A 26,959-nucleotide genomic window follows, 5' to 3' on the forward strand; every position below is an offset into this window, starting at 1 on the left:
CTTGCTACCAGCAAGTAGGGCGGCTACTTGCTGGTAGCAGCCGCATCCTCCGATGGTAATGACGCCCCCTCTGCTTGTTGATTGACAGGGCCAGGGAACCGAATCCTTCTCTGCTGGCCCTGCCTGTTTTGATTCAATATCTGGCGCCTGCGCCGCGGCCGTACCTCTCTTCAATCTGCGCAGGCGCACTGAGATGTGGCAACTCACTCGGCCGCTCGCTCCTCAATGCGCCTGCGCCGGGTGTAGATGTGACGTCATCGGCGCAGGCGCACTGAGAGGCAGCCACTCACTCGGCCGCTCCATCCTCAATGCGCCTGCGCCGATGACGTCACATCTACACCCGGCGCAGGCGCATTGAGGAGCGAGCGGCCGAGTGAGTGGCCGCCTCTCAGTGTGCCTGCGCAGATTGAAGAGAGGTACGGCCGCGGCGCAGGCGCCAGATATTGAATCAAAACAGGCAGGGCCAGCAGAGAAGGATTCAGTTCCCTGGCCCTGTCAATCAACAAGCAGAGGGGGCGTCATTACCATCGGAGGATGCGGCTGCTACCAGCAAGTAGCCGCCCTACTTGCTGGTAGCAAGGTAATTTACATATTATAAAAATCGATTTTTAACAAATTCTACTGAACGAAAATCAATAATTAGCTTATGTATGATGAGATCGCAGTGTAGGGATTATTAGTAAAGAAAAGAAAAAAAAACGGTTTAATGGGGTGACAGAAGCCCATTAAGTAACACAACAGCCCCGCCCTTATCGGCTGGCCTAATTGTGATATCATTTGCCTCTTGTAATGATTTGATAGCCTTAATTTCTTCTTTATTCAGGTTTGTATTGACCCTACGGCTTTTAATTCTCCTCAAATCACGCTCCACATTGTTCTTAAATGCGGCCATTTCACTACTGATCTCCTGCCTCGGAAATTTTTTGGATCTAGCCTTCAAATCTGTGTGTAGATATTTGCTTGTATTCCCTTCCATATCCCTCTCTCTATTAATGGGATTTTTAAAAAAATATTTCTTAAGACATAATCGTCTGATGAACTTCTCCACTCCTATGTATGTGGCAAACTTGTCCATAGGATTTGTGGGGGCAAACTTTAGACCCTTATTGAGAAGCTGTATCTGAATGTCTGTGAGTACAGTGTTACTGATGTTTATTACATTGGTGGTTGTCACTATTGATTCCTGTGTTTCCTTCTTGTGTGCATGTCGTCCTCTCCGAATTGTTCGTTGTGCTCGTGTCTTTGTGGCCTGCTCATTACTGGTGTGTAGTGATGTGCTGTGTTCTGATCGTGCCTGTGCTCCTGTCTGTGTGTTTGATAGTTCCCTCTGCCCTGTGCATAATTCCTCGGACGCTCCCTCAAATTGTAATCGTGTACATAACCCTGTGTCTTGTGGCTGTGTTTCTTTGTCTCCTGTCGTGTTGGGGTAGGGGTGCGTGTGCTCCTCGTTCGTGCTTTGTGATGCGGGGGAGTGAAATCTAAAAAATGTGGTGTTGCCAGTGTCTCAAATCTATTTGTGATTTTAACATTTTCAAATTGCCCCTGTGTATTGTTGTGTTCAACCTCCCTCTGTTCATAAACCTCAGTGGCTTCTTTTCTCTCCATATGGTGCAATTTCCTAGATTTTTTCCCTATTATCTCCCTTTCCAATGCGTCCGAATTTACAAATTCTCTCATGCCATTTGCGGACTGCATCAGTATCTGGGAATATTTCCATTTCCCTTTTTAGGGTATCTATTTGTCCTGTCATCTCCTCTGTCATTTGAATCCTTCTTTTGATGATCATTTGTATAAGGGCTCCCGGGTTACCATAACAGCTGAGGGTCTAATAAAGACCCCCAGGTCTGCACGGACAGAGGTCTACTAGGCCCTACACAAGGCAATGTCTAATACATACCTGCGGATTTTTGAAAAGCCCAATGAGGGACAACAGCAGTGGTGTCATTTTTATTTTTTGCACTAAATCATGCCTTTAAGGGCTTGTTCACACGACCGTTGCCCCTCCGTGCCCGTGCTGTGGAAATGCAAATTGCGGTCCGCAATGTACGGGCACCGGCCATGGGCTGCCGCATGCAGATCGCGACCCCATTCACTTGAATAGGGTCCGTGATCCGTCCGTTCCGCAAAAAGATAGCTCAAGTTCCGTAGTGCTTCCGTAGGGTTCCGTTCCGCATCTCCGGATTTGGGGACCCATTCAAGTAAATTGGTCCGCATCCGTGATGCGGAATGCACACGGCCGGTTTCCCGTGTATTGCGGACCCGCCTTATGCGTGCCGCAATTCGGCAACGGAGGGGCAACAGTCGTGTGAACAAGCCCTAACTCTGCCTAATGCCTGTCTATACATGCCCAATCCCTTGTGCCTCCACACAGTGGTTATTCCCCCTTAGTACCCCCACAAAGTAGTGTTGTCCCCTTAGTGCCCCACATACAGTAATGTTGTCCCCTTAGTGCCCCCTTTACAGTAGCGCTGTCCCCTTACAGCAGTAGTGCTGTCCCCTTAGTGCCTCCCTTAAAGAGGACCTTTCACCGATTATTACACTATGAACTAACTATACAGACATGTAGAGCGGCGCCCGGGGATCTCACTGCACTTACTATTATCCCCGGGGGCCGCTCCGTTCTCCCGCTATGTCCTCCGGTATCTCCGTTCCCTAAGTTATGGTAGGCGGAGTCTGCCCTTGTTCTTCTGTAGCGCTGGCCAATCGCATTGCAGAGCTCACAGCCTGGGAGAAAATAACCTCCCAGGCTGTGAGCTCTGCGCTGCGATTGGCCAGCGCTAGAGCAGAACAAGGGCAGACTCCGCCTACCATAACTTAGTGACTGGAATCTCCGCCTACTATAACTTAGTGAGCGGAGATACCGGAGGGCATAACGGGAGAACGGAGCGGCGCCCAGGGATAATAGTAAGTGCAGTGAGATCCCCGGGCGCCGCTCTACATGTCTGTATACTTAGTTCATAGTGTAATAATCGGTGAAAGGTCCTCTTTAAAGTAGCGCTGCCTGCTAAGTGCCACCCCTACAGAAGTGTTTCCCCCTTAGTGCCCCCTTTACAGTAGCGCTGCCCCCTTAAAGTAGCACTGCCTGCTTAGTGCCACCCCTGCAGAAGTGTTGCCCCTTAGTGGCCCCCTTACAGTAGTGCTACCCCCTTACAATAGTGCTACCCCTTAAGTATCACCCTTACAGTACTGCTGCCCCCTTAGTGCCCTCTTACAGTAGTGCTGCCTCTTAAGTATTACCCTTAAAGTAGTATTGCCCCCTTACAGTAGTGCTGCCTCTTAGGTACCACCCTTACAGTAGTATTGCCCCCTTATTGCCTCCCTTACAGTAGTGTTGCCCCAGTAGTGTTAATACGATAAAAAAAAATTTAAGTCACTTAGCCCCATTTCCCCTATGAGCGAAGCACATCCCGCTCTCCCCGGCAGCAGGCATAATGCAGTGACATTGATCCTGCTGACCTGGGTGGGAGAGCACACAGGCCGATGCCCCGGGCACGGAATGATCCCCAGCCTGTGTGCAACCCTAATCAGCCTCAGGATACAGATACAGTTGAAATCGTGAGATACCTCAACCGTCCCGAGACCACGGGAGAGCTACCAAAATCTGGGATTGTCCTGCCAAATATGGGACGGTTGGGGATGCTTGTCAGTATAATTGCTAATTGCTAGGCTATGACAAAATGAATGCACGTGCATGCCAGTCACTAGTGTTGAGCAAACTTGGGTTTGTGGTAGCGGAATCCATAACGGAATTCTTAGATAAACCGAACCCAAACCTTGTACGCCAAACTTGAAAACACAAGTTCACTCATTCCTAATCCTCACTTATTTCAAATGGCAGGATCACCTTGCAGTGGCGTCGCTACAGGGGGGCAAGGGGGGGGCAATTGTCACCCCCAGGTCATTCCGTGCCCCCCCCCCTGGTGCCCCCCCTGCTGATTCGCTGAATCGCATTAGTAATCGCTGCCTGCTGCTGCTGCCTGCGCCCGGCCGGCCGGCCGCACTACTCAGTGATTAAAGTTAAAGTACACAGAACAGATGAGAGTCAAATGACAGATGGGGGTGGGGGCGGCGTTCGGACCTAGCGGACTCGCGGAGGCAGAGCGTGCAGGGCGGGCGCAGGCTGGGAGTGTGGCAGCCGCAGAGACGAGTTGACGACTTGACGTCACGTCACGTCGCGCCTGCCCGCGCGAATGGACTTTGCTGGCTAAGCTGCCTTCATGTTCTGCTCCTGCGTCACAGCGGCTGTCTGAGCCTGTCTACCGGTGCCCACTGCCTAGGGCTAGGCCCCAGCTTCCGACTGTCAGGAGAGGAGGACAGTCGACTGTGTCTGTGGCTGCTGTGGCAACTTCCCAACTCTGCCTGCCTGGCCCTAGAGAAAAGAAAACAAAGTAAGGATAAAAAGTAAAAAAAAAAAAGTATGTACCCCAATACCCCCACTACCTCGCCTCATGCCTGCCCTCCTGCTTGGCTTGCGCCCAGCCCCTCCTCAACCCTGATACCCCTATAACTTAGGGGTATCAGGGTACATTATACAGGGGTAATATAACTGAGGACCCCTGTATAATGTCCCCACTCCCCTGATAGCACTGAGTCCTCCTCAGTTATATTACCCGTGTATAATGTACCCTGATAATACCCCTTAGTTATAATATTACCCATAATGTCCCCTGACTGATACCCCTCAGTTATATAACTGAGGGTAATCAGGGTACATTATACAGGGGGTAATATAACCAAGGGGTATCAGGGTACATTATACAGGGGGTAATATATCTTATATTACCACGGTATAATGCCTGATAGGCCTCCTGAGTTATATTACCCTTGCATAATTATATACCCGGATACCCCTTAGTTATATGATCCCGGCGGGATCATATAACTAAGGGGTATCAGGGTACATTATTATACAGGGGTAATATAACTCAGGAGGCCTATCAGGCATTGTACGGTTGCAATATAGCTTACATTACCTCTGTATAATGTCCCATGATAGCCCTCCTCAGTTATATTACATTTACCCTTGTATAATGTACCCTGATACCCCTCAGTTATATTACCCCTGTGTAATGTACCCTGATATCCCTTAGTTATATAATATAACTAAGGGGTATCAGGGTGCATTATACAGGGGTAACATAAGGAGTTCTATCCTATCAGGGACGTAATACAGGGGTAATGTAAGCTAAATTACCCCTTTATAATGTCTGATAGCCCTCCTCTGTTATATTATACCCAATGTACCCTGATACCCCTTAATTATATTACCCCGGCGTCAGGGGCGTAGCTGCAGGGGAAGCGGCTGCTTTAGTATTTTTCAGTAGTATGATTAGCTGGTGAAAATTATTAGTGCCCCCCCCCCATTTTTGACTGTGTATCTTCTGTGCCCCCCCCCCCCCCCCCCCTATATATTGATCCTAGAGTCGCCACTGTCACCTTGGTATAGGTGATAATGGCGGATGACCCCTTTCATTTCATGAATCTCTGTAGAATTCTCTTTCAAGAGGTTTCGCAACTTACAGTCTGGTCTGGAAAGGGTTACCCCAGTGCACGCCTCCCTGTACTGACACATAACTGTGCTCCCATGTGAGGGCCTCCTTCTCCTCCTCCTCCAGCCCTGCACATTACCATCAGGGAGGACAATTCCTTTTATTTGCAGATCAGGTCCCGCCCTCAGATCAGAGTCCCGACTGTACTTAGAGCCTGTGCAAAGCTACCATCCAGGCAGTGTCAGTGTGACCAGTGCAAAGAAGACCCCAGATCCCTGTACACAGTGCACTATGGCCTGGTGGAAAACGAGCGCTGCAGGGAGAGACCCTAACCCTGACCTCAGCAGCGAGAGGAGAAGCCCTTCCTTCAATGTGGAGGCCCTTACTAACATTCTGGATGGAAGTGTGGAGGAGACTCGCTTTAGGAGAACAGTAGGTAAGGGCTCCTGTCAGGTGCACTGGGCACTGTGTCTGACTTTGTGCTCCTCTTTTATTACACTGGGTATCTGGAGTTTTGTTAAGTAATATATACGGATGTAGCAGAGCTGAACTTGTAGTTGTATTACGCACACGCCTAGACTAATTCTCTTTTGCATGCATTCCAATTTATGAAACGTTTGCAACCGTTCCTAAGCCAGAAAGCGCTGTTCAGCCTATGCCCGGTGAGAGTAGTTGGTCACTTAGGCCACCTGCACACGTTGTGGAATACGGGCGGTTTTTCTGTGCGGATTCCAGTGTGAAAAACCCCGCAGCGTAGTACAGTACCAGCAAAGTGTATGAGATTACACAGATCTCATGTACACTTTTTCCTGTGCGGATTTCCAAATTTAAAGCATGTCCATTACCTTTGCAGTTTTAGCTGCGGATTTCACCCTTTTCAATAAAAGAGTGAGATCCGGGGCAAAATTACATCTAATCTGCACAAAAAAGTGCAATTAGACATTGTGGATTTTAGTACGAATATGCTGCAGAAACAAACATATATCCACGCGGAAATTCATGCGGATCTCATATCCGTTCACCCACACCTGTGTGCAAGTGGCAGGGATCAGCAACTCGGGATGAGCGAACTTGTGTTTTCAAGTTCGGCGTACAAGGTTCGGGTTATCTAAGAATTCCGTTATGGATTCCGCTACCATGTTCCGGAATTCTTAGATACGCCGAACTTGAAAACACAAGTTCGCTCAACACTATCCGCAACCTCCGGCACTCCAGCTGTTCTGAAACGACTACTCCCAGAATCCTCCTTTCACTTCTATAACGGCTCATGCACATGACTGTATGTTCGGTCCGTATCTGATCCGCTTTTCTTACGGATGGGATGCGGGCGCAGACCCATTCATTGCAAAAGATGCAGACGGCGCACCCCAAGTCCGTTCCGTGGCCCAGATTTTTTTTTTTAACATGTCCTATTCTTGTCCATTGTGTGGACAAGGATGGGATATTTCTACAGTAGTTTACAAACAAAAATGGTGGCATGCACACGGCCGGGCTCCGTGTTTTGCAGATCCATGATTTGCAGACTGCAAGATGGATGCGGTTGTGGGCATGAGCCATAAGAGTTACAAGAATTAGTAAGGGCTCATTCACATGACCGTGGTTTTGGTCCGCATCCGAGCCGCATTTTTTCACTTCAAAGGGGCGGCAAAAGATGCGGACAGCATCCGTTGCACCGTTCCGTGGCCCCGCAAAAATGATGAGTCGTCCTATTCTTGTCCGTTTTGCGTTTCTATTAATGGGCCTCCTGGTCCGTTCCGCAAATTGCAGAAGATACACGCACGGACCCCAAAACACGGCAAGGTTGTGTGAATGAGCCCTAAATCAAATTACAAACTCGGCTCTGCTGCACCTGTAATGTATTGGAGAAATGCTTTCCCTGAGGATTGTCTCACACCTTAGGGGGTCTTTGCCTCTTTTCACATCAATATCTTATTAACAAACCAATAATTAGACCAGCCATAAGCTGGGCCTAAACGACTGACTCAGCTCTTTTACCCTCCTTTTACCCTCCTTCTAATAAAGTAGCCGTGACATTTAGTAAAACAAGCAGGCGGGGCAGCAATCCTTCCACAGGTACTTGTCTGACCGCGCACGGCTGGCAGACACCGCACTTATAAACCCGAACCAGGTCCCAAGTCCGAAGCTCCCCACCAATCCTATGCCTGTTGCTGGGCATCCTTGCTCAATTCTGCCTAGCAACGGCATCTAATAGGTCCCTCCCACACCCAATGAATGATCTCTGCCCTTCTGCCCAGTAACCCTACTATTTTTAGCCCATATACCTAATTTCTTTGGCGGGAAATTTCCTGCCAAAATCCACTAAATGTAAAATCTCTGGGATGATTATAATCCCATGAGGATCCCTCCATATTTCTTTGCGGGATCCTGACATTTTTTCTGTATCGATGTGGTAATGGCGGCATTAAACTAAGGTTACATACCGTAATCCCATATATCGGTGGTGGTGAACCTATGGCACGGGTGCGAGAGGTGGCACTCAGAGCCCCCTCTGTGGGCACCCGCACCCTGGAAAAAGTCTATGGTGTACCAATATGCCTTAGACTTTTCCTGTCACTCATCAGCGCAGGGCGCGCCATGGACGGCACAGGCAGAGCACTGAATGTAGTCAGGGTATTATAGCTAAATGATAAAGTACATGGAAGATATACTATACTGGACTGTAGTATTCACGTTACATTGCCATGTTGGCACTTTGAGATAAATAAGTGGATTTTGGGTTGCAGTTTGGGCACTCGGCCTCTAAAAGGTTCACCATCATAATATACGCAGATACAGATGTAGCGGTGCTACATTTGTCATTAGGCAAATACATGTTGATAGTTTATCTATGGTTTTACATAGGACTGCAGGTAAATTAGCATTATCACAACATACAAGTGATCTGCTGAATGTGCATGAGCTCGTACTATAGAGCGCAGCTGCTCCTATGACAGTACAGTGTGAATGGCTGCCTAATTACAGTTCCGTACAAAATAAAGCTGCACACGACCGTTTGTATTTTGTAGTCTGCAAAACTCGGATCCGCAAAATGTGGATGTCGTCCGTGTGATGTCCGTATTGACATCCGTTTCTGCAGACCCATTTTGGCGCCAAGTATAGGACATCTTTTGCGGGACGGACATATAGATGCAGACGGTATCTGTGTGCTTTCCGCATTCATATGTCCGTTCCGCAGAAGATACAACATGCTCTTTTCTTGTCCACAAAGGTGGACCATGGACCCATTGAAGTCGATGAGTCAGCAAAAAAAGCGGATGCAGCACGGACACCATCCGTATTTTGCAGGCCACAGAATACATACGGCCGTGTGAATGAAGGAGGCTGAGGTTTTGGGCCGGTCGGAGCCCTTTTTAAGTGAAGGGCGATTTTTAGATCCTTATATATATTTTTTGGTCTCTTGGCCTTGGTGATTACGTAAATCCATTTTCTTGAATATTTTCTTCGCATTTCGCTTTCTATAAATGATAACGGTCACCCATATCTGCTCTGATTTCCCTAGTGGGCGCCATTATCAAGGACCCTGTCTTCAGCCGAGAATATCTGTACTTCAAGACCCGCTCTGAGAGATATGAAGGAGCCGTCAGGAACACTTTCCACTTGAAGAAGATGATGAAGGAAATGGGATGGGATGAAAACGGCCCGGAAATTGAACTAATTTACAGGTTATTTCTCTAGATTTTTACGTATTCTCCCCGGTGAAGGGATGACGTGCAGGAAAATGGAGATTTCCCGTGTACTTAATTCATGTAGGGGTCCTCCAGGATACTCGCGCAGTGAAGGTCAGGACACTGCGGAGTCTACGTGCAGCTATTTTCCTCCTCAAATTTTGTCATGCAAAAATTTTGTCGCAGATTTTCACACTTTGCATTGCAAAAGGTGAAATCCTTTCTGAAAATCCGCTAAATTTCCACCCATAGAGCAGGCCCTGGATTTCGTCCAGATTTTTTCCAATACTTAGGGTTCATGCACACGAAAGTTTTTTGTGTTCCGTATACGGCCCGTATTTTGATTCCGTATTCAGAACCATTCATTTCAATGGGTCCGCAAAAGATGCGGACAGCACTCTGTGTGCTGTCCGCATCCGTTGCTCCGTTCCGTGACCCTGCAAAAATTATGAGGCATGTCCTATTCTTGTCCGTTTTGCGGACAAGAATAGGCATTTCTATAATGGGCCTCCTGTTCCGTTCCACAAACTGCAGAAGGCACACGGGCGGCATCAGTTTTTTGCCGATCCGCAATTTGCGGACTGCAAAAAAAAGGCACGGTCGTGTGCATGAGTCCTTAGAATACCCCATCTGCGTGTGTTCTTCTTTAAGTTGTCGCACACCAAAAAAATCTTTGACAATTTTGCCACTTGACCATATAAGTTTGCAACCCAACCGATCAGGTCATAACTTTAGGGGGGGGGACGGGACGCTCCCCTTCAATTTTCACAGGATTCCCACAAATCTAATTAAAAAAATGGGTTGTGCTGGATTTTTTTTGAAAAATTCATCCCACCCCACAGCGGTACATGTGAAGAGATCTATAGGCACCTGCTTTCTTCCACCCTGGTCACTGCCTATCGGCTTCTGCGCGGATAGGGTCACACGCGCCAATGACTGGCCTCAGCAGTGACACAAGAGACATGTCGCCTTTAGGGTATGTATACACGCACAATGGATTTTCTGCACAGATTTTCACTCGGAGATCATAATACAGTACCAGCAAAGTTAACGCGATTTTTCAAATTCCATTTACACGCGGAAATTGACCTCCAGTGCAATCTTTAAAATCTGCGGCTGTGCAGCTGATGTGATGCGGTTTTTCCTCATAGACACTCATAGGGGTGTCCAAATACACAGGAAATCGGACCATTTGGTGTGGATTTTGCGGCATTATCACACTAAAAACCGCGATAAATAATGTGAATTTATGTGCAGTGTTTATCTCTGTTTTCACATGGATTTTCCGCATACAAATCCGCACGGCGTACATTCGCAGTATGCACACAGCAGTGCGGTTTAGACATTTTTTTTTTTTTTCTCTCATGCGGTTTTCGCGGATTTGCCATAGATCTTTCCCTCTCCATTGTGCAGATTTCACCCTTTGCAATCAGTTCTGGATATTAAAATCCGCTCCGCAGGTCAATTTCCACTTGGAAAATAAATCTCATCCGCTTAGTTGGTACTGTATCATGCTGCGGACTTTCAGCTCGTAATACGCACAGTGTGAATATACCCTTAAAGGGAAACCTGAAGGCTCCCGGCAGTGTCGGACTGGGGTGCCTAGGGCTTACCCGTGAAATTTATTTTGGGGGCCAACTGTACGGATACATTCAAATATTACCTGCTCACACAGCAGCAAGATGCTACCGGATGATTGAATATAGGGGTCCCTGCAGCGACTTTGAGAAGGTAGGTTATACTGTCCTCATACACGTTAGCACAGTGTGTAATCTGACATGTAGCTAAACCTTCTGTCCTCCGAGGAAAAGAGACTGTTCAGCTTTAAGGTTCTCTTTATTGCTCGTAGACTGACAGGAAAGGTGAAACTACAGAATAAAACTGTAGTATTTTAGAACATAAATATCCATGGTACATGGCATAAGACACAGAATAATCTGCTATACATTCAGTATATGAGATAATACAATGATAGTGAGCTATCAGATACAATAAACATAATAAACTACAGTAAATGTCACGTACATAGTGCTCTTACCGACTATGCTCAAAAACAGGCTGAATAACATGATGTGGCAGGAAAACCAGTGAGAGTGTGCGGCTCCTGAGACATAAGATGGTGGCTGCTCGCTGTACCAGCACAAGACTAGCAAGAACCAGGAACTACCCACAATGCTCTGGGACTCCCATACTGCATAGAGAAAAACAGGCTGGATGAAATGCCTAAACTCATCAATAGATGGTGCTGTTACCGCACAATGCAATGCAAATGAATTACAACACAGTTAAATGCCATGTCAATTGCTAAACAGACAGAAACAACTGGATCTGAATCTGGGGACAGAACATAGGTCCTGGGGAAAAGAGGATACTGGCTTTCCTTCCACCAGTGGCGGGGGGGCCTTTGCCCCGGGCGCAAAATTTTAAGGGGTGCCAGCAGGGCCACACCGCCAATTAGGCAAAGTGAGGCGATCGCCCCAAGCGGCGCGGCACGGCCCTGCTCACAAGTGGGGGGCGGCAGCAGGGCACAGGGAGATGAGCGCTTCCATTGTGGAAGCGCTCATCCCCATAGTCATCTGTATCGCTGTCCTCAGGACAGTGATACAGATGGATGGGCTGCGGGGCAGGGGAGGGAGAGGCGTCTCCCTTCCTCTGATAGACAGCAGCCTATCATCGCGCCGCCTGAGCCGTACAGCACGGGACACAGGCCGGAAGAGGCCTACATCGCACCGCTGCCATGGAGGTAAGTATAAGTGTTTATTTTTTTTTATATTTTACAATACTGGCTACTGGCACATGATTGGGGGGCACTTGTTACTGGCACATAATTGATGGCACTTCTCACTGTCACATGATTGGGGGGACATCTATGGGAGGCACTTCTCACTGGCACATTATTGGGGGGCATCTATGGGGGCACTTACTGGCACATTATTGGGGGCATCTACTGAGGCCACAAAGGAGTATTTTATATGGGGGACTCTGTATAGGGGCATTTTATACTGGGACACATTATGATGGGTACTATGGAGAAGGGGAGAGAGGAGTACTATGGTGTCATTTATGGGGGGCACTAAGAAGGGGTATTTTATTGGGGAAACTGAGGGCATCTACTGGGGCACTATATATGGGGCATTTTATACTGGTACAATATGGGGGGGAGAGGAGCACTATGGGGGCATTTACTGGGGGCACTATATAGGGGTATTTTATACTGGCACATTATGGGGGCACTATGGTGACATTAGCTCAACTGGGGGCATTAAAAGGGGGTGTTTTTTTTTTTTGCACTGGCACATTATAAGGAAAATTTATTACTACTGGAGGCATTATGATGGGCTTTATTACTACTGGGGGTCTATGGGGAACATGGTTACTAGTATGGGCACTATGGGAGCATTATTACTTCTGGGGAACAGTGGGGACATGTTGGGGGCACTGTAGGAGCACAATTACTACCATGTGTGCTCTAGCAGAGAATTATTCCTATTGGTGGGACTTTGGGGGCCCCTTGGCACAGTATCGGCTTACTACAATTATTTTTGGGGGGACGTTATGTTTACACTATTAGTGTCAGGGGCACTATTTGGGCACAGTTATTTCAGGGCACTGTGTGCAAATTATTGAAGGGGGCATTATCTGTGTGGTACTAGTATTACCAGGGGGTTTATCTGTTTCTGCAGTATAATATTGGAGAGCACAGCAGGCAGAGTATTGGGGATGGTAGGATGATTTGTCCAGAAGATGAGAGGATGATGGAAAAGTAGTAAACTAATACATATTTTTTTTTTTTGTCAAACTGCAGAAACGAGAAATGGCTGAAAAATGGTGGTCTGGTCTGAAAATAGAAGATGAGGTAAGGAACATCTACATTACTGGATGTAAGAGGTATGGGGCCCTAACCCTGTATGTTCTTATGTTCTGTAGTGATGGGAGGGTGGATATAGAATTTGGCCCCCACTGTAGCAGCCTGGCCCCAGACGTCTGGCGACACTGTGCGTGTTCTGAAATCTGGGGCCTCACACCCATCTACTATATTATCTGTACACAGAGCGTTATCACAGTGTTATCTGTGGTGTTACATAGGACTGCGGGTGACAACTACTACATTATCTGTAAAAAGGGGCGAGTCCACAGGTTGGGGGGGGGGGCAATACTTGGCTTGTCCCGGGTGCTGGCAACCCACGCTACGCCACTGCCTTCCACTATACCTACAAGTCTTCTCAGCTCTGATCGTGTCTATAATAATAAACTGGGGAGTTTTTCTTTAATAATCTATCAAGTTTTTATTTGAACATCGGCTGATTGAGGTGCTGTACATTGAATATATGTCTACTGTGTTATGTGCCACTTGTGCAGGGGGTGGGGGACTAGGGACCCACCTTGCTCAGGGGCCCACCGGGGGATTCACCTGTAACCCTGTGGGCCAGTCCGAGCCTGGTTCCTGGTGTTCATGGCGGAGAGGAACACGAAGACTTGTTCCCTGGGTGTGACTCCCTTTTAGCAACCTTTGATCCTGGACATTTCAAAACAGTCAGCGTGTTTTACATTTAGAAAGGTGTGGATATATGTCATTTACCTCGTGTTTTTCTAGTAAATTGGTGTCTTTTAATATAAGAAAACCCCAAGGGCATTAATTACTGCATTATGACTTGAAAATGAAATTAATTTAATTGTAAATTCAGTGATAGGGCTCCCATCATTTTTACCAATTATTGAAAGGAGTGCTGATCCATTTCTAATGAGAATGTTTCGGTAAGCGGATTATAAAGGAAGGGCGCCGTTTCACAGTTTTTGCATTTGCAGTAACCACGGGGGAACACGCCGGCGGGGGAGTCCCTTTAAGGTGTTATGAGTTAAGAGTTTGTCGTGACGCCAGTTGTATTTCAGCAACAAAGGACGGAGTCCCCCTAAGCAGATGGAGATAGTGATACCCAGGTGTAGGAATGCCAGAGTGATGTAAGGGTTGCCTATAATGTCCCTTTAGGTGTGGCTGTGCACTTGTCATGGTGCTCCGACCTGGATACACTGGAACCCCAGGCGTGGTCATCCACAGCCGTGCAACTAAGATGAATAGTTGGTGAAGGAATAATTAAAGAAATGACTTGATATGACGTTGAACAGCAGCTTTACTTGAATAAACTTGTGTTAGGCAACAATCTTCCAACTTTATCTTGGTCACCAGCAAGCTTTGGCATGAATTCTGGCAGGCAAACACACTTGGCACTGCTACATCAACTGCTCTCTAGCTCTGCTGTGCTGTCAGGATTAAATAGAAACGTTTCCTTTCTGCTGTACTTAACTTGCTGTACTCTCACTCTGTCTTTATCTTTATCCAGGGAACCTTTCCTCCTGGCTTCTCTGAGGCTCTTTTCTCTTGTTCCAGCAGAGCTGATGATGCTCAGCTGTCCTAGGCAGGGCTCGCCCAGAAGGGATGAGCTCTCTGCAGCACAACCTCCCTCTTGCAGGGGGTCCTCTCAACACCACCTCTCCCCTAGAAGGGGAGGCTAGACTGACTTTCACTAACTAAACTCCTTCCTCTAAAGAGAGAGCTAGAATGGAAAGAAAAGCTCTATTCCAGGTAAACTAGGTCTGCCATTACTGCCGCCATCTGCTGGTGAACCAGGTACATTACATATAAACGTAACAGTTACATAGAAATGAATACACACATTTTTGCAGGATCAGGAGAAAAATGCATAGAATGATGTTGTGTCAACCATAGAAGATAGTGGAAAGGCGTAAAAGGTGATAATGCCACTCTGGGGTGTTACACATTTGAAAAACATGGCCTCCTTTCACCTCATTACCAATTGATATAGACCATAAATGTATTAAAATAATATATATATTTTTTTGTTATTTTATATAATTTTATTCTCTAATTTACACTGCTGTTTTTTTAAATTGTCAAACAGGTAGCAGCTTAAAGGGGTTGGCCAGCTTTTACAAACTTTTGGGCAGCGAAACCCCTTTCCGGCCGGACCTGTGGAGGGAGGCGTACTTACCTGCTCCCCACCACTTAGTTCCAGCTCCTTTAGTAAACCACAGTGTTCATTGCGCTCTGGTCCCAGCTCGTTAAACTCTGACCTGGACTGGGTCACATGTGCCGCTGCAGCCAGTAACTGCCGCTTGGGTGATTCATGACCACTGCAACCAGTCATTGGCTGCAGCAGCACATGTGAGCCCTGTCTGTTCATAAGTTTACAAGCTGGGACTGGAACGCAAACACATTGGTGAGGGGCTGCCCAAAAGTGCTTGAAAGCTGGACAACCCCTTTAAGGCCCTATGCACATTAGATTGTGGCCTGCCAAACGTTCCGATTTTGGGTGGGGCTAGACCACTAGTTAATGTATGGGGACCTCCCAACTGTCCCCCAAAATATGATGTTGGGGGAATGGAGTGGGATCGGGCAAACTGCATGTTAATACCCTATTCTTTAGTTAGAGGTGTCTGGCAGCAGCTTCTTTGAAAACCCATGCATGCTCGTCCGAAAGGAGAAGGGGGGGGGGGGAGAACATGCATGTGTATGGAGGAGGCAATCAACCGCTCTTGAGGGTGTAGGGGCAATAAGTTCCCACAATGCACTGCTATTCCAAAACCTGAAACCCACAGACTTCAAAACCTAGCTTTAGACCTGAATGGAGAAGAAAAGATCATGTAACTTAAAATCACTACATAATAAGTAAAAGCAAAGTAAAAGCAGGTGCCTCGTGTCATATAGGATTTCATTAGAGACCAAAGCTGTCAAACTGTGACCACTCTGATCAGGCCGGTTAGACATGGTATATTTATTATTATCCCTACTATATTATTTCTTCAGTGATCACCCCCTGATGAGCCGCGAGTTGCGGAGGAAACGCGTCGGAGTCGCAATATTTCAGATCATCTTCATGCTTCCAGCAGTTCATATACACTTGCTGGGTATATATATGTATGTAGGGCTGTAATAGGGTGTGGTTTAGGGCCTAGGCACAGGCACAGGGACAGGGTGCCTCCACCATTAGGGGGCACCCCTGGGCAGAGACTACCTTAGGGTCGGTTAGGGATAGATTTCTTATCTACCCAGCCTCTTCATATCTGCTACCCCAGAGATTATGCCTATACCTGCACCATCCCTGCTAATCTATCGATCGTATTGTTATTGTTAGGTGAGCGTAGTCTTTTATCAATAGGTTCGTCCTATTGCCCATAATTTATTAATAAAGTTAATTTTAGAAGCACGTATATTCCTCTTTTTCACTTATGCTAATTTAATCATTACGTGTCTAATATCTGAAACATTTACTACTGTATTCTAATTTTCAATGGTTAGACACGGTATACTTTTTCATCAGGCTTTCCGAACGATCAGCGTTAATTGTAATGTCAGAAAATAACTGAAGATGGAGTCTCCCTTTAACCCCTGGGATTTTCCATTTTTGAATTTTCGTTTTTCACTCCCCACCTTCCCATAGCCCTAACTCTTTTTTTCCCCACTCACATAGCCTTATGAGGGCTTATTTTTTGCGGGACAAGTTATACTTTCTTTTTTTTTGGTCATCTGTGTTTTTATTGTTTTGGATAGCTAAGAGAAGATATCCAATATGGTCATGACAAAATACAAACAAACCCCAATCGGGGTCATGAATATCAATGCATAACATGACACATTAAAGATACAGCATATGACTAGTATTACATCATACTGAGTTACATATCCTGATGATATCATATAGGTTAACAAACTTGTTTTATATCCATAGACTAGAGTAGAGAGTTAGTATGCATTTAGGAGAGGATATGCTAGGCTAATGAGGGAGGGGGGGGAAGGATGACAGGAGCATTTCAGGAAGCTATTTCAGGAAGCTATTTCACTAGGTATTAGGAGGAAAGATTGGCACATGTTTCTCTGCTGTATGATGATTTCAGCCAAACGTCCCAAATTTTGAGGAACTTATGATGGGTGCGACATGATCTACTGGACATCTCTTCAAACCTACAAATTTGATGTAACTTTTCAAGCCATTCGTTAGTAGTGGGGGGAGCAGTATTTAGCCATTTCAAGGGAATTAGAGATTTGGCTGCTGCTAAAAAATGATTAATCAAGGCCAAGGAGTGTTGGCGTGTGTCCGATAACGGAGACCCAAGTAAAACCAGAGCCAGATTCAACGTTAGTTGTGTACCCAAAATTTATTTTGCTATACGTTCAATTTCAGACCAAAAGGGTCGTATAATCGGGCAGTCCCACCATATATGAGTATGCGTACCAACCTGAGATTTACACCTCCAACACTGGTTATTGGGGGAGAGGCCATGTGCATAAAGAAACTCAGGAGTTTTATACCAACGAGCAAGAATTTTGTAGTGTGTTTCTTGTAAACGTACACATCTTGAGTAACCGTGGGAATTCTGAAGGATTTGATTTATTTCCATCTCAGTGAAAGAAAGATCCAATTCCTTTTCCCAGGACAAGATATACCCAGGGTTACTCAAGTGTTTTACTCCTCTCATCACCGATAACACTTTAGAAAGCCTATCAAACTTGGAGACCGTAGATGATAGATCTGATTCAAATTCAGTAAGCTCTCTGAAGAGATAGTTGGCTTGTAGGAAGTCTGCACAGCATCTGTTGAAGTGTGAACTATGCAGAAACGTGAGAGTGAAGTTTGGAAGCAATTCTTGTAGTTCTGTACAGCTGGGAATCCCTCCACTCGGGAATAAATTAGAGATTGTTACGTGTGCTAGTTGATCCCACATAGGTTTGAAGGTCAAAGATTCTCTGCCAACGACCACAGGTATTAGGCTGGAAGGCAATAATGGCGAGATTTTAGGAGCTAGAGAAGGTGAGAGTGAGGCCCAGGTGTTAGAAGCCCCTTTAAAAAGCAGGTTATTGTCAAGTAGGTTATACTTATTACGCACTTTAAAGGGAATCCACATATCACGCAATAAATCCCCTTTATAAGCCCTTGCAGACCATTGGAATATGTTCTGCAGTTCAGAGAAGCCAGTCAAATTGATCCATCTTCTCAATTGAATCGCCTTATATAATATTTGTACATCTGGCAAACCTATACCTCCTTTCCCCGAAGGCCTAACTAGGAGTTCATGTGCCAAACGAGGGCGTTTCCGTTTCCATATATAACTCGAGAACAATGATCTTAATTTTGCAAAGAAGACTTGTGGTAATGCAATCGGTAACATTTGCATGTTATATAAGACCTTGGGAAGGATATATGTTTGAATGACATTTTTCCTGCCAAACCATGAGATCAGGGGAATATCATAGTCTGAGAGGATTTTTGGGATTTCCGTAAGGAGCGGGCGAAAGTTCATATCATATAGTTTATGCATGGACGAAGGGGATATGTACACCTAGGTATTTGAGGGAAGAAGGGGACCACACAAAAGGCGAGACACCCTTGACTCTCAAAAGATTTTGTTTGGTGAGGGATATATTTAGTAACTCCGATTTCGTGACATTTACCTTGAAGTTTGACATCTCCCCAAAAAACCCAAACAGATCAACCAGACAGGGCAGCCCCACCTCTGGCTCAGGCAGTAGAAACAGTAAATCGTCTGCAAAGGCCAAAACTTTAAGTTCCCCTTCAGGAATAGGAAAGCCCTTAATGTGCGAATGTTGTCTTACTCTTTGAAGCAACGTTTCCATTACCAGTACAAATAAAGTGGGGGAGAGAGGACAGCCCTGTCTGGTACCATTTGCTATCTCAAAGGGAGGCGACAAATAATCATTAACCAGAAGAGAGGCCGATGGTTGAGAGTAGAGCGAAAAAATCGCTTCTATGAAGGCAATTGGAAAGCCAAACTTTATGAGAGTAGAGTGCATAAAGAGCCAATTAACTCTATCAAAGGCCTTCTCAGCATCTACTCCGAGAAGGACCAATGATTTAGCTTCTGTATGTGCTTGATGTATCGCTGTGAGTAGTTTAGTCGTATTGGTCCTCCCCTCCCTCCCCGGGACAAAACCCGATTGTTCTTCACCTATCAGGTGAGGCAGGAGCTTCTTTGTTCTTAAGGACAAAAGCTTAGCCCAGATTTTCAGGTCTAAATTTAGAAGTGATATGGGTCTATAACTCCCACATTCTTCTGGGTCCTTCCCTTCTTTTGCTATAAGGGTAATATGCGCCTCTTGAGACTGCTTAGGCAATGGGTCGCCTCTAAATAATGAGGAGCAGAGATCTAAAAGATGAGGCATGAGCACGTCTTGAATTTTTTTGTAAAAAAGCAAAGGGAGTCCATCCGGACCTGGGCTTTTTCCTGGGGGGAAGGAGGCGAGGACCATAGATACTTCTTTGTGTGTGATAGGAGTGAGAAGGGAATTTATCATAGCTTGGTCTAGCTTTGGCAGGGAAATGTCTTGTAAGAAGTTTTCTGTCAAGATTTTCTTCTGATTTTCGCTGTGTGTCGTATTTGCTTTATCTATATTATATAGTGCTGAGTAATACTTGTGGAACACTCCTGCCATCTCTGGAAGAGACGAGGTTGTCCTACCCATGTGGTCCCTAATTTTATGAATGTGTTGCTTTGCTTTCTCCTTCTTTAGCAAAGCAGACATAAGCTTCCCACCTTTGTTTCCATGGGCATATATCTTATGTCTAAAATGCAGGTAATCCTTGGCAGATTTATTTTGTAGATGAGTGAGGAGCTCTTCTCTCAAAACTCTCAGTTTCTCTTGCGTTACACGTAAGCTGGAATTTTTATGTTCCTTCTCTAGAATGGTTATCTGTTCTAGCAGCTCGTCTGTGACTTTTTGCCTTTCCTTTTTTAATTTAGATCCCCAAGATATAAATATGCCCCTTACAAAAGCCTTACAAATTATTGGGCTCTTTGGGCCTGAGCTTTTGTTTAGTTCGAAGAAGACGGAAAGTTGCTTTTGTATATCCATAGATGCTTTAGTGTTTTCTAGAATCTGTTCGTTAAGGCGCCATCTCCACGTTGTGGGAACAACATCAACTAAGGTAAGGGATAAGTGGACCGGTGCATGGTCTGATATAGTTATAACCGAAATACCTGTGGCCGTTACCCGTGATAGCAGAGATCCATGAACCATTAGATAATCCAACCTTTGATGCGAATTATGGACTGAAGAGAAATATGAGTAATCCCGAGCGGAGGGATTCTGTAGCCACCAGATGTCTGAAAGAGAAAGTTCACAGAATTTAGAACGCAATTTAGCTAATGCACGTTGAGAAACACCAGACTTATTAGTTGAGGAGTCCAGCAAGGGGTTCAAAGTTACATTCAAGTCTCCTCCCAAAATTATCGGGCCATCTGCAAATAGTTTAAGTTTGTCTAAGGTGTCTATAAGCCAAGGAACCTGCCCATGGTTGGGGGCATACAAATTTGCCAAAGTAAGCTTGGTATTATATATTTGAACCCTCAGAAATAGTATTCTACCTTCTAGGTCTGTGAACTGTTGCAGAATTTTGATAGGGATAGATTTGTGTACTGCTAAAGATACGCCCTTAGAGGCTGAGGTAGCATGGCATGAATGATACCAATTTGTAAAGTATTTAGAGGGTAGCTTGGGGATTTTGTTTTTCTTAAAATGAGTCTCTTGCATGAAGAGAATGGAGGCTTTAAGTTTCCTGAGCATGTCCAGTATATGATGTCTTTTATTAGGGGTATTTAAGCCCCTTACATTGAAGGTTGCACATCTGATTTCGCTCATATTCCTGAATACTCCTTATACCTAGTACAGGAAGAGTGCAGGGAAGGCAGTGGGGCGGGGGGGGGGGGGGGTGGTAATAATAATAATAGTAGCGTGAGAATAAGAATTCACCAGCCTCAGCACACAGGTAGTGTAAAGGCCAATAAGGATGAGATGGGTGAGAGGGGTAAAGCAAAGGATGAGCTTCAAATCTTTGAAGCCAATAAATGGGTTATTGTGTGAGTAAGTACTCCGGGTGGGGGTAACAAAGTGTTCAAATTGTGAACAAGTCTTGACCTGTGGTGTACAGGCATGTAACATTATGCATAACAAAAAGCTACTCGCCAATTAGTGTAAACCTTGACTATAGCATCAGCATCAATCCAGGGAAATAGATAACATCTGGACTGGATTTGGGAAGGGGGGGAAAGAAGGGGGAGGAGGGGGGGGGGTGATCACTTTGCTTCCGAAATAGAAATTATATATATCTATCACATTTTGCAAACATATTCATTTACCTAGAAAAAATGTGGGGGGTTGAGTCAGCACAACCTGTATGTAGGTGCATATCACTATGGCGAAATACATATACAAACGGAAAATGCAAATGTGATCGCACACTACATCCAGCACTCTGCCCTGCCTCCATGCTGGATGAGACATTGGTGTACATTTTGGCCAAAGCGTAATAAGCCACTCACCGCGTCAAGGTCGTCTCATTTGAGTGGTCCCTAACTCTAGTTCCTACCTGTTCATGGGCCATGACAGCCACACAAAGTCCAGGGAATGCAGGTCAGCATGCAAGCCAAGCACACTCTGCTTTTAACCCCGTCCGGTGCCATTACAGCTTTCATCGGATCCAGGGATGCAAGTACCAACATGCATGCTGAGCCCACCATATACTTCTCCTGGAGCCAAATGGCTACTGGTAGGTTCTATATAAGCAGACTCAGTTTTATACTGACTTTAAAACCAGCCTCCAGGACAGATTGACTGGTCAGGTGTGCATGACTCAAAGGAGATCGCCACGCCTCCAGTATAAAACTGGGTTCAGCGAGGAGGTGAGTTGTTATGAGTTGATGATCTCTTGGTTCTCTGGGGTTTCGGACGAGATGAAGCATGCCAGTCCTCTAACTGTGGTAAAGGAGGTAATCGCACTAACTCCGCTGCCGGCGACCATAACGGAACCTCTACTGGTTCTATACCTAGAATAGACCACGCGATTTCCAGATCAGCTGGGGTTTTTATGATGATCCGCTTATCATTCTTTAGTATAGAGATCCCAAATGGAAATAGCCAAGCATATTGTAGGTTTTTTGCACGCAGCTTGTCTAGCAGCGGGCGCAGCATACGCCGTTTCTGGAGAGTAGAGGGAGCAATGTCCTGGTAAAGGGAAATCTCGACTCCTTCATAAGAGGTAGGACTCTTTTCTCTAGCCGAACGTAGGGTCGCCGCTGTATCCACAAATGATAGCAGACCACATATTATGTCACGTGGTGGTTCGTTGGGTTTTGGTTTTGAGCGGAGGGCCCTGTGTATCCGCTCTATTACAACCTCCATGGCACGATCCGGTCCCAAGAGTCCAGCAAATATTTCTTGTGCCACTTTAGGGAGGGCCTCATTAGCCCAGGATTCCGGTAGCCCTTTAATTCTAATATTTTTCGACGGCTTCTGTTCTCTTGGTCTTCTATTAATGTGTACGCCGTATTCACATGAGCTTCCAACTGCTCTGTTCTGGCTGCCAGACCTGAGGCATGAGCAGTGAGCTCCGAGCACGTCGACTCTAGGGCCTCCGTTCGGAAACCGAGGGCATGTAAGTCCGTCTTAATATCGGCTAAGTCGTCTCTTACCGGTCTCAGTGCCTGGGCTAAGGTTCTCTTAAGTACTGCCGCGGTGAGCGTTTCATCTGAAGACCGATCGTCTTCACTGCTGGAGTGATGTTCCTCTTCAGAATCTGTTTGTTCAGTGGGCTCCGGCGCCATCTTAGCCTGCGAGGCGGGAGAGTGCGTATGTCTCTTTGCAAAGAGTTTCGTTACCGCTGCTTGGTTCATCTTTGATCTGGCGATTCCTTCACCTTCCCTCGGCTGGTATCTCCCTATTTTACCCATAATTTAGGCGATTTGATGGGGTATTTCAATGCTAGTGCAAGTACGTGGCAGGAGAGAGCTCTCTCAGGCTGCCATCCAGTCCGCGGTCAAGCTCCGCCCCCCAAGTTGTACTTTCTGATGGCACCATTTACAGTTGCATACCATGTAGTAGGGAGCGGAAAAAAAATTTATGTCCCTATTCTACCTTCAATTTCCCCAATGACCCTTTTAGGTCTCTCACCAGATACCACTCTGTATGTTGGAAATTTGTCATAAGAGAATTAATATCCTCTGTTGACAGATGTTTAGAAATAAAAGCATTCCATTTGTCTAAGAATCTGGTTGACTTCTGATTTTTATGTGCCTCTGCCTCCAGTTGGTCCATCAGTAAATAGTGTCTCATTTGCCTCTGGAATTGTCCTTCTGATGGTGTCTGAGGGACTAACCAGTTGCGTAATAGACATCTCAAAGCTACAAGTAACGCTCCATCCATTAACCCTGGAATCCTAAGATTTTCCGGAAAAACATGAAATAATATCACCCCCGGTTCACAGGGCAAAACTATTTGCCAGGTGTCTTTGATCCAGGATAAGATCCACTCCCAAAATAGACGTACCTTTGGGCAGAGCCAAATACAGTGATCAAGGGTAGCTTTAGGAGTACCACATTTAGGACATTCGGTCAATCTGGCCCTGTTGACACCTGAGCCTGGGATGTTAAAGGCATATATTGCTCTGTGAATCAATTTTAATTGTGACTCCCTCCATCCCTCACAAGCTACTGCTTTCCTGGTTCTCAACCAACCATGCATACTTTTATCCTTCCAATCTTCTTCTTCCCCCAACAACGTCTTCCATCCCCTAATCCCCTACATAGTTGGCCGAAAGCTTTATCATTCTCTCTATCCCTCAGATGTTTATATATTTCCGACAGTGACACCTTATTCCCCAGCTGTTTGAGTAATATATCGAAACTATTTGCAGAACATTCTCGACTTACATCTCTTAATCTGCTTTTACAAAAATGCATGAGTTGATAATACTGTAGTTCATGCCCCATTGGTAGCCGAAATTTTTCCTGCATTTCCGGGAAAGTCAGATATCTTGGATCTCCATCATGAAGGAGGTGGCGAAACAACACAACACCCCTATCTTTCCATAGACCAAATAATTTATTTTGGCTTCCTATTACGAAATCAGGGTGATTCCAGAGTGACATAAATTTAGAAGCCAAAAAGGGTAAGTTATACAGCTTCCTCACCTCCTTCCAAGTAACTATTGTGTCTCTCCTATAACTTTTTTGTAGCTATGGGTACAGGGCTGTGTGAGGGCTCATTTTTTGCGGGACGATCTGTTCTTTTCAGTGATACCAATTTTAAGTGTCTACGACTTTTTGATCACTTTTTATAAAAAATAAATATTGTGTAGTTGAAATGGCAAATTGCTGTTTTTATATATTTTTTTTATATTTGTAAAAACGTTTTACTTTTTTTAATTCATCTTGGGTGACAATAACTGGAAATCATTCGATTGCCCATAGTATTCAGTGATGGCTAAATAGCCATCATTGAAGACTTAAAGAGGACCTTTCACCAGAATAAAGTATCTAAACTGACTATACAGACGTGTAGAGCGGCGCCCAGGGATCCCCCTGCACTTACTGCTATCCCCGGGCGCCGCTCCGTTCTCCGGTTATAGCCTCCGGTATATTCATAGTTAGGCTCCACCCAGCACCTCCAAGGCGTAAAGGGCAAGCTCAGGCCATGTGCCCAATTTGAGGACCCAGAAGTTGAATGGGGCAGACCCGTCATTCAGTACGTGTAGGCGTGTGCACACGTACTGCTCCACCATGTTGGTGAAATGCTGCCTCCTGCTAAGACGTTCCTTATCAGCTGGTGGTCCTGGTTGTTGTGGTGTGCTGACAAAGCTTTTCCACATTTCGGGCATGCTAACCCTGCCTTCTGAGGTGCTGGCGGTGCCCCAGCTGCATTGGCGACCTCTTCCTCCTCCTCTGCCTTCGCCTTGTGCTTCCACTGTGCCCCCGCTGTCAGGTGGGAATGCCACCAGCAACGCGTCTACCAGCGTGCGCTTGTACTTGCGCATCTTACGATCACGCTCTAGTGACGGAATTAAGGACGCCCACCTAACTAACAGACGAATAAAACTACATTTTTCTGTGTCACTGGGCTCCGGGCAGGGTACAAAAATGTTGCATTCCACCCACATAAAAAAATCGCTGTAGATCGCAGAGTTAACAACAAGTTTTGATATCAGATTCTTTCCTATTCTCTCCCTCACAGCAGCAGCATCCTGTCGCTACACTAAGCACAGGAGAGTGATGTGCAGCGCTACTTGACTCCAGCTTATATAGAGGCTGGGTCACATGCTACACTGGCCAATCACAGCCATGTGATGGCCTCTAAGGGCACACTAGTTAAACGCTTGTTGATTTGCTGCCCTGCAGCCTTTCAAAAAGCGCCATTAAATCGACGAACACCGAACCCGAACTTTTACTGAAAGGTTCGCGTCCGGGGTCCAAAAATCCAAAAGTTCGGATTCGCTCAACCCTACCTCCGATCTCAGCCAGGGAACGCTGTTACCGGCCCGGAAGCGCATGACTTCCGGATCTGGTCTGCGCAGGTGAAAAGTAAGATGTATGCGATTATGGCTGATCGCATACATGTGCCACGGGTCTCTTCTAAGGTGCCCGCTGCACGATGCGAGCGGGCGCCATGTTTAGGGATCGGATCCATGACATACAGCTACGTCATGGATCCTTAAGGGGTTAAATTAGAAAGGGGGGGGGTTTAAAATGGTGAGCCTGTGCTGGTGCGAGACGTCTCCTGTTAACTACGATTTCAGCCTTGTTTACTGATTCCGTTTATTCTAATCTTCTGATTTCAGGGCGCTAGGAGGAGAAATTGGTCTTAATATACATAATGTGTTTGTGAAATCAATCAGCGCCCTGGGCAACGATGAGCAAGTTGCTAAGTGGTTGCCCCTCGCACAAAATTATAAAATCATAGGAACCTACGCACAGACTGAACTAGGACATGGTAAGTCGTTATTCTTTAGCTGATGTTAGATCCTAGCAATAATATCTCTGCACATGTAGCAGTGCAGCCATGAACAAGCAGCAATCAATCATATACAAGTCAATTGTCGTTCGTTTTAAGGGGCATTTCACACAGTCAACCTGATGCAAAGGGAATGGGAGCGGAATGATCATTATTACGATCATTCGTCCCCCATTCAGCTTGCATATTGTCGGCAATATGCAAGCTAAATTTTTATTTATTTATTATACACACTTATATAGCGCTGACATATTCGGCAGTGCTTTACAGACATGAACATCATGCTGTCCCCAATGGGGCTCACAATCAAAATTCCCTATCGTAATGTCTTTGGAGTGTGGGGGGAAACCAGAGAACCCGGAGAAAACCCACACAAACACGGGGAGAACATACAAACTCCATGAAGGTGTTGTCCTTGGTCAGATTCGAACCTAGGACCCCAGCGCTGCAAGGCACGGCGGATGAATGATCATAATAATGATCATTCCTCCTCTATTCACCTTGCATCAGGCTGTGTGAAAAGCCTCCTTAAGTGCCAATCTTGTATACCATTGATCAGCGCTTGTTTTTAAGGGGCTTTTCACATTCTCTGAAGAAAGGCAAATGGGGAGTAATGATCGTAATAATGATCATTTATCCCTCTTTCATCTTGCATATAGCTGGCAGAAAATCCCCTGGTTGTACAGGGGGATGTTTGTCAGGTGACTGTATCTTTCATGCGGTAGTACATCAACCTGTATAACCAAGGGATTTGCTGCAAACAATATGCAAGCTGAATGGAGGACGAATGATCGTAATAATGATCACTGCATGAGGCTGTGTTAAAAAAAAAAAAAAAAGCCTCTTTAAAACGAGTGCTGACTTGTATATCATCGATCTCGCTCGTTTTAAAGGTGCTTTTCACATACCCTGAAGAAAAGTGATTGGGGAGGAATGATCATTTGTCCTGATCATTACTATGATCATTATTG

At 45.8% G+C, this 26,959-nt stretch overlaps 1 protein-coding gene across 1 annotated transcript in view; it reads left to right on the plus strand.

The window, feature by feature from the left end:
* The first annotated feature begins 5,648 nt into the window (after positions 1-5,648).
* LOC120979104 (peroxisomal acyl-coenzyme A oxidase 2-like) overlaps positions 5,649-26,959 on the plus strand; it is a 48,671-nt gene continuing 27,360 nt past the window's right edge. Inside the window, exons 1-3 of the mRNA XM_040407646.1 lie at positions 5,649-5,925; positions 9,010-9,172; positions 25,816-25,967. Of these exons, the coding sequence (XP_040263580.1) occupies positions 5,781-5,925; positions 9,010-9,172; positions 25,816-25,967 (460 nt within the window). The 5' untranslated portion in view covers positions 5,649-5,780. The remainder of the gene's footprint in view (positions 5,926-9,009; positions 9,173-25,815; positions 25,968-26,959) is intronic.

The sequence above is a fragment of the Bufo bufo genome, chromosome 9, assembly GCF_905171765.1.
Source record: "Bufo bufo chromosome 9, aBufBuf1.1, whole genome shotgun sequence".
Taxonomy (NCBI): domain Eukaryota; kingdom Metazoa; phylum Chordata; class Amphibia; order Anura; family Bufonidae; genus Bufo; species Bufo bufo.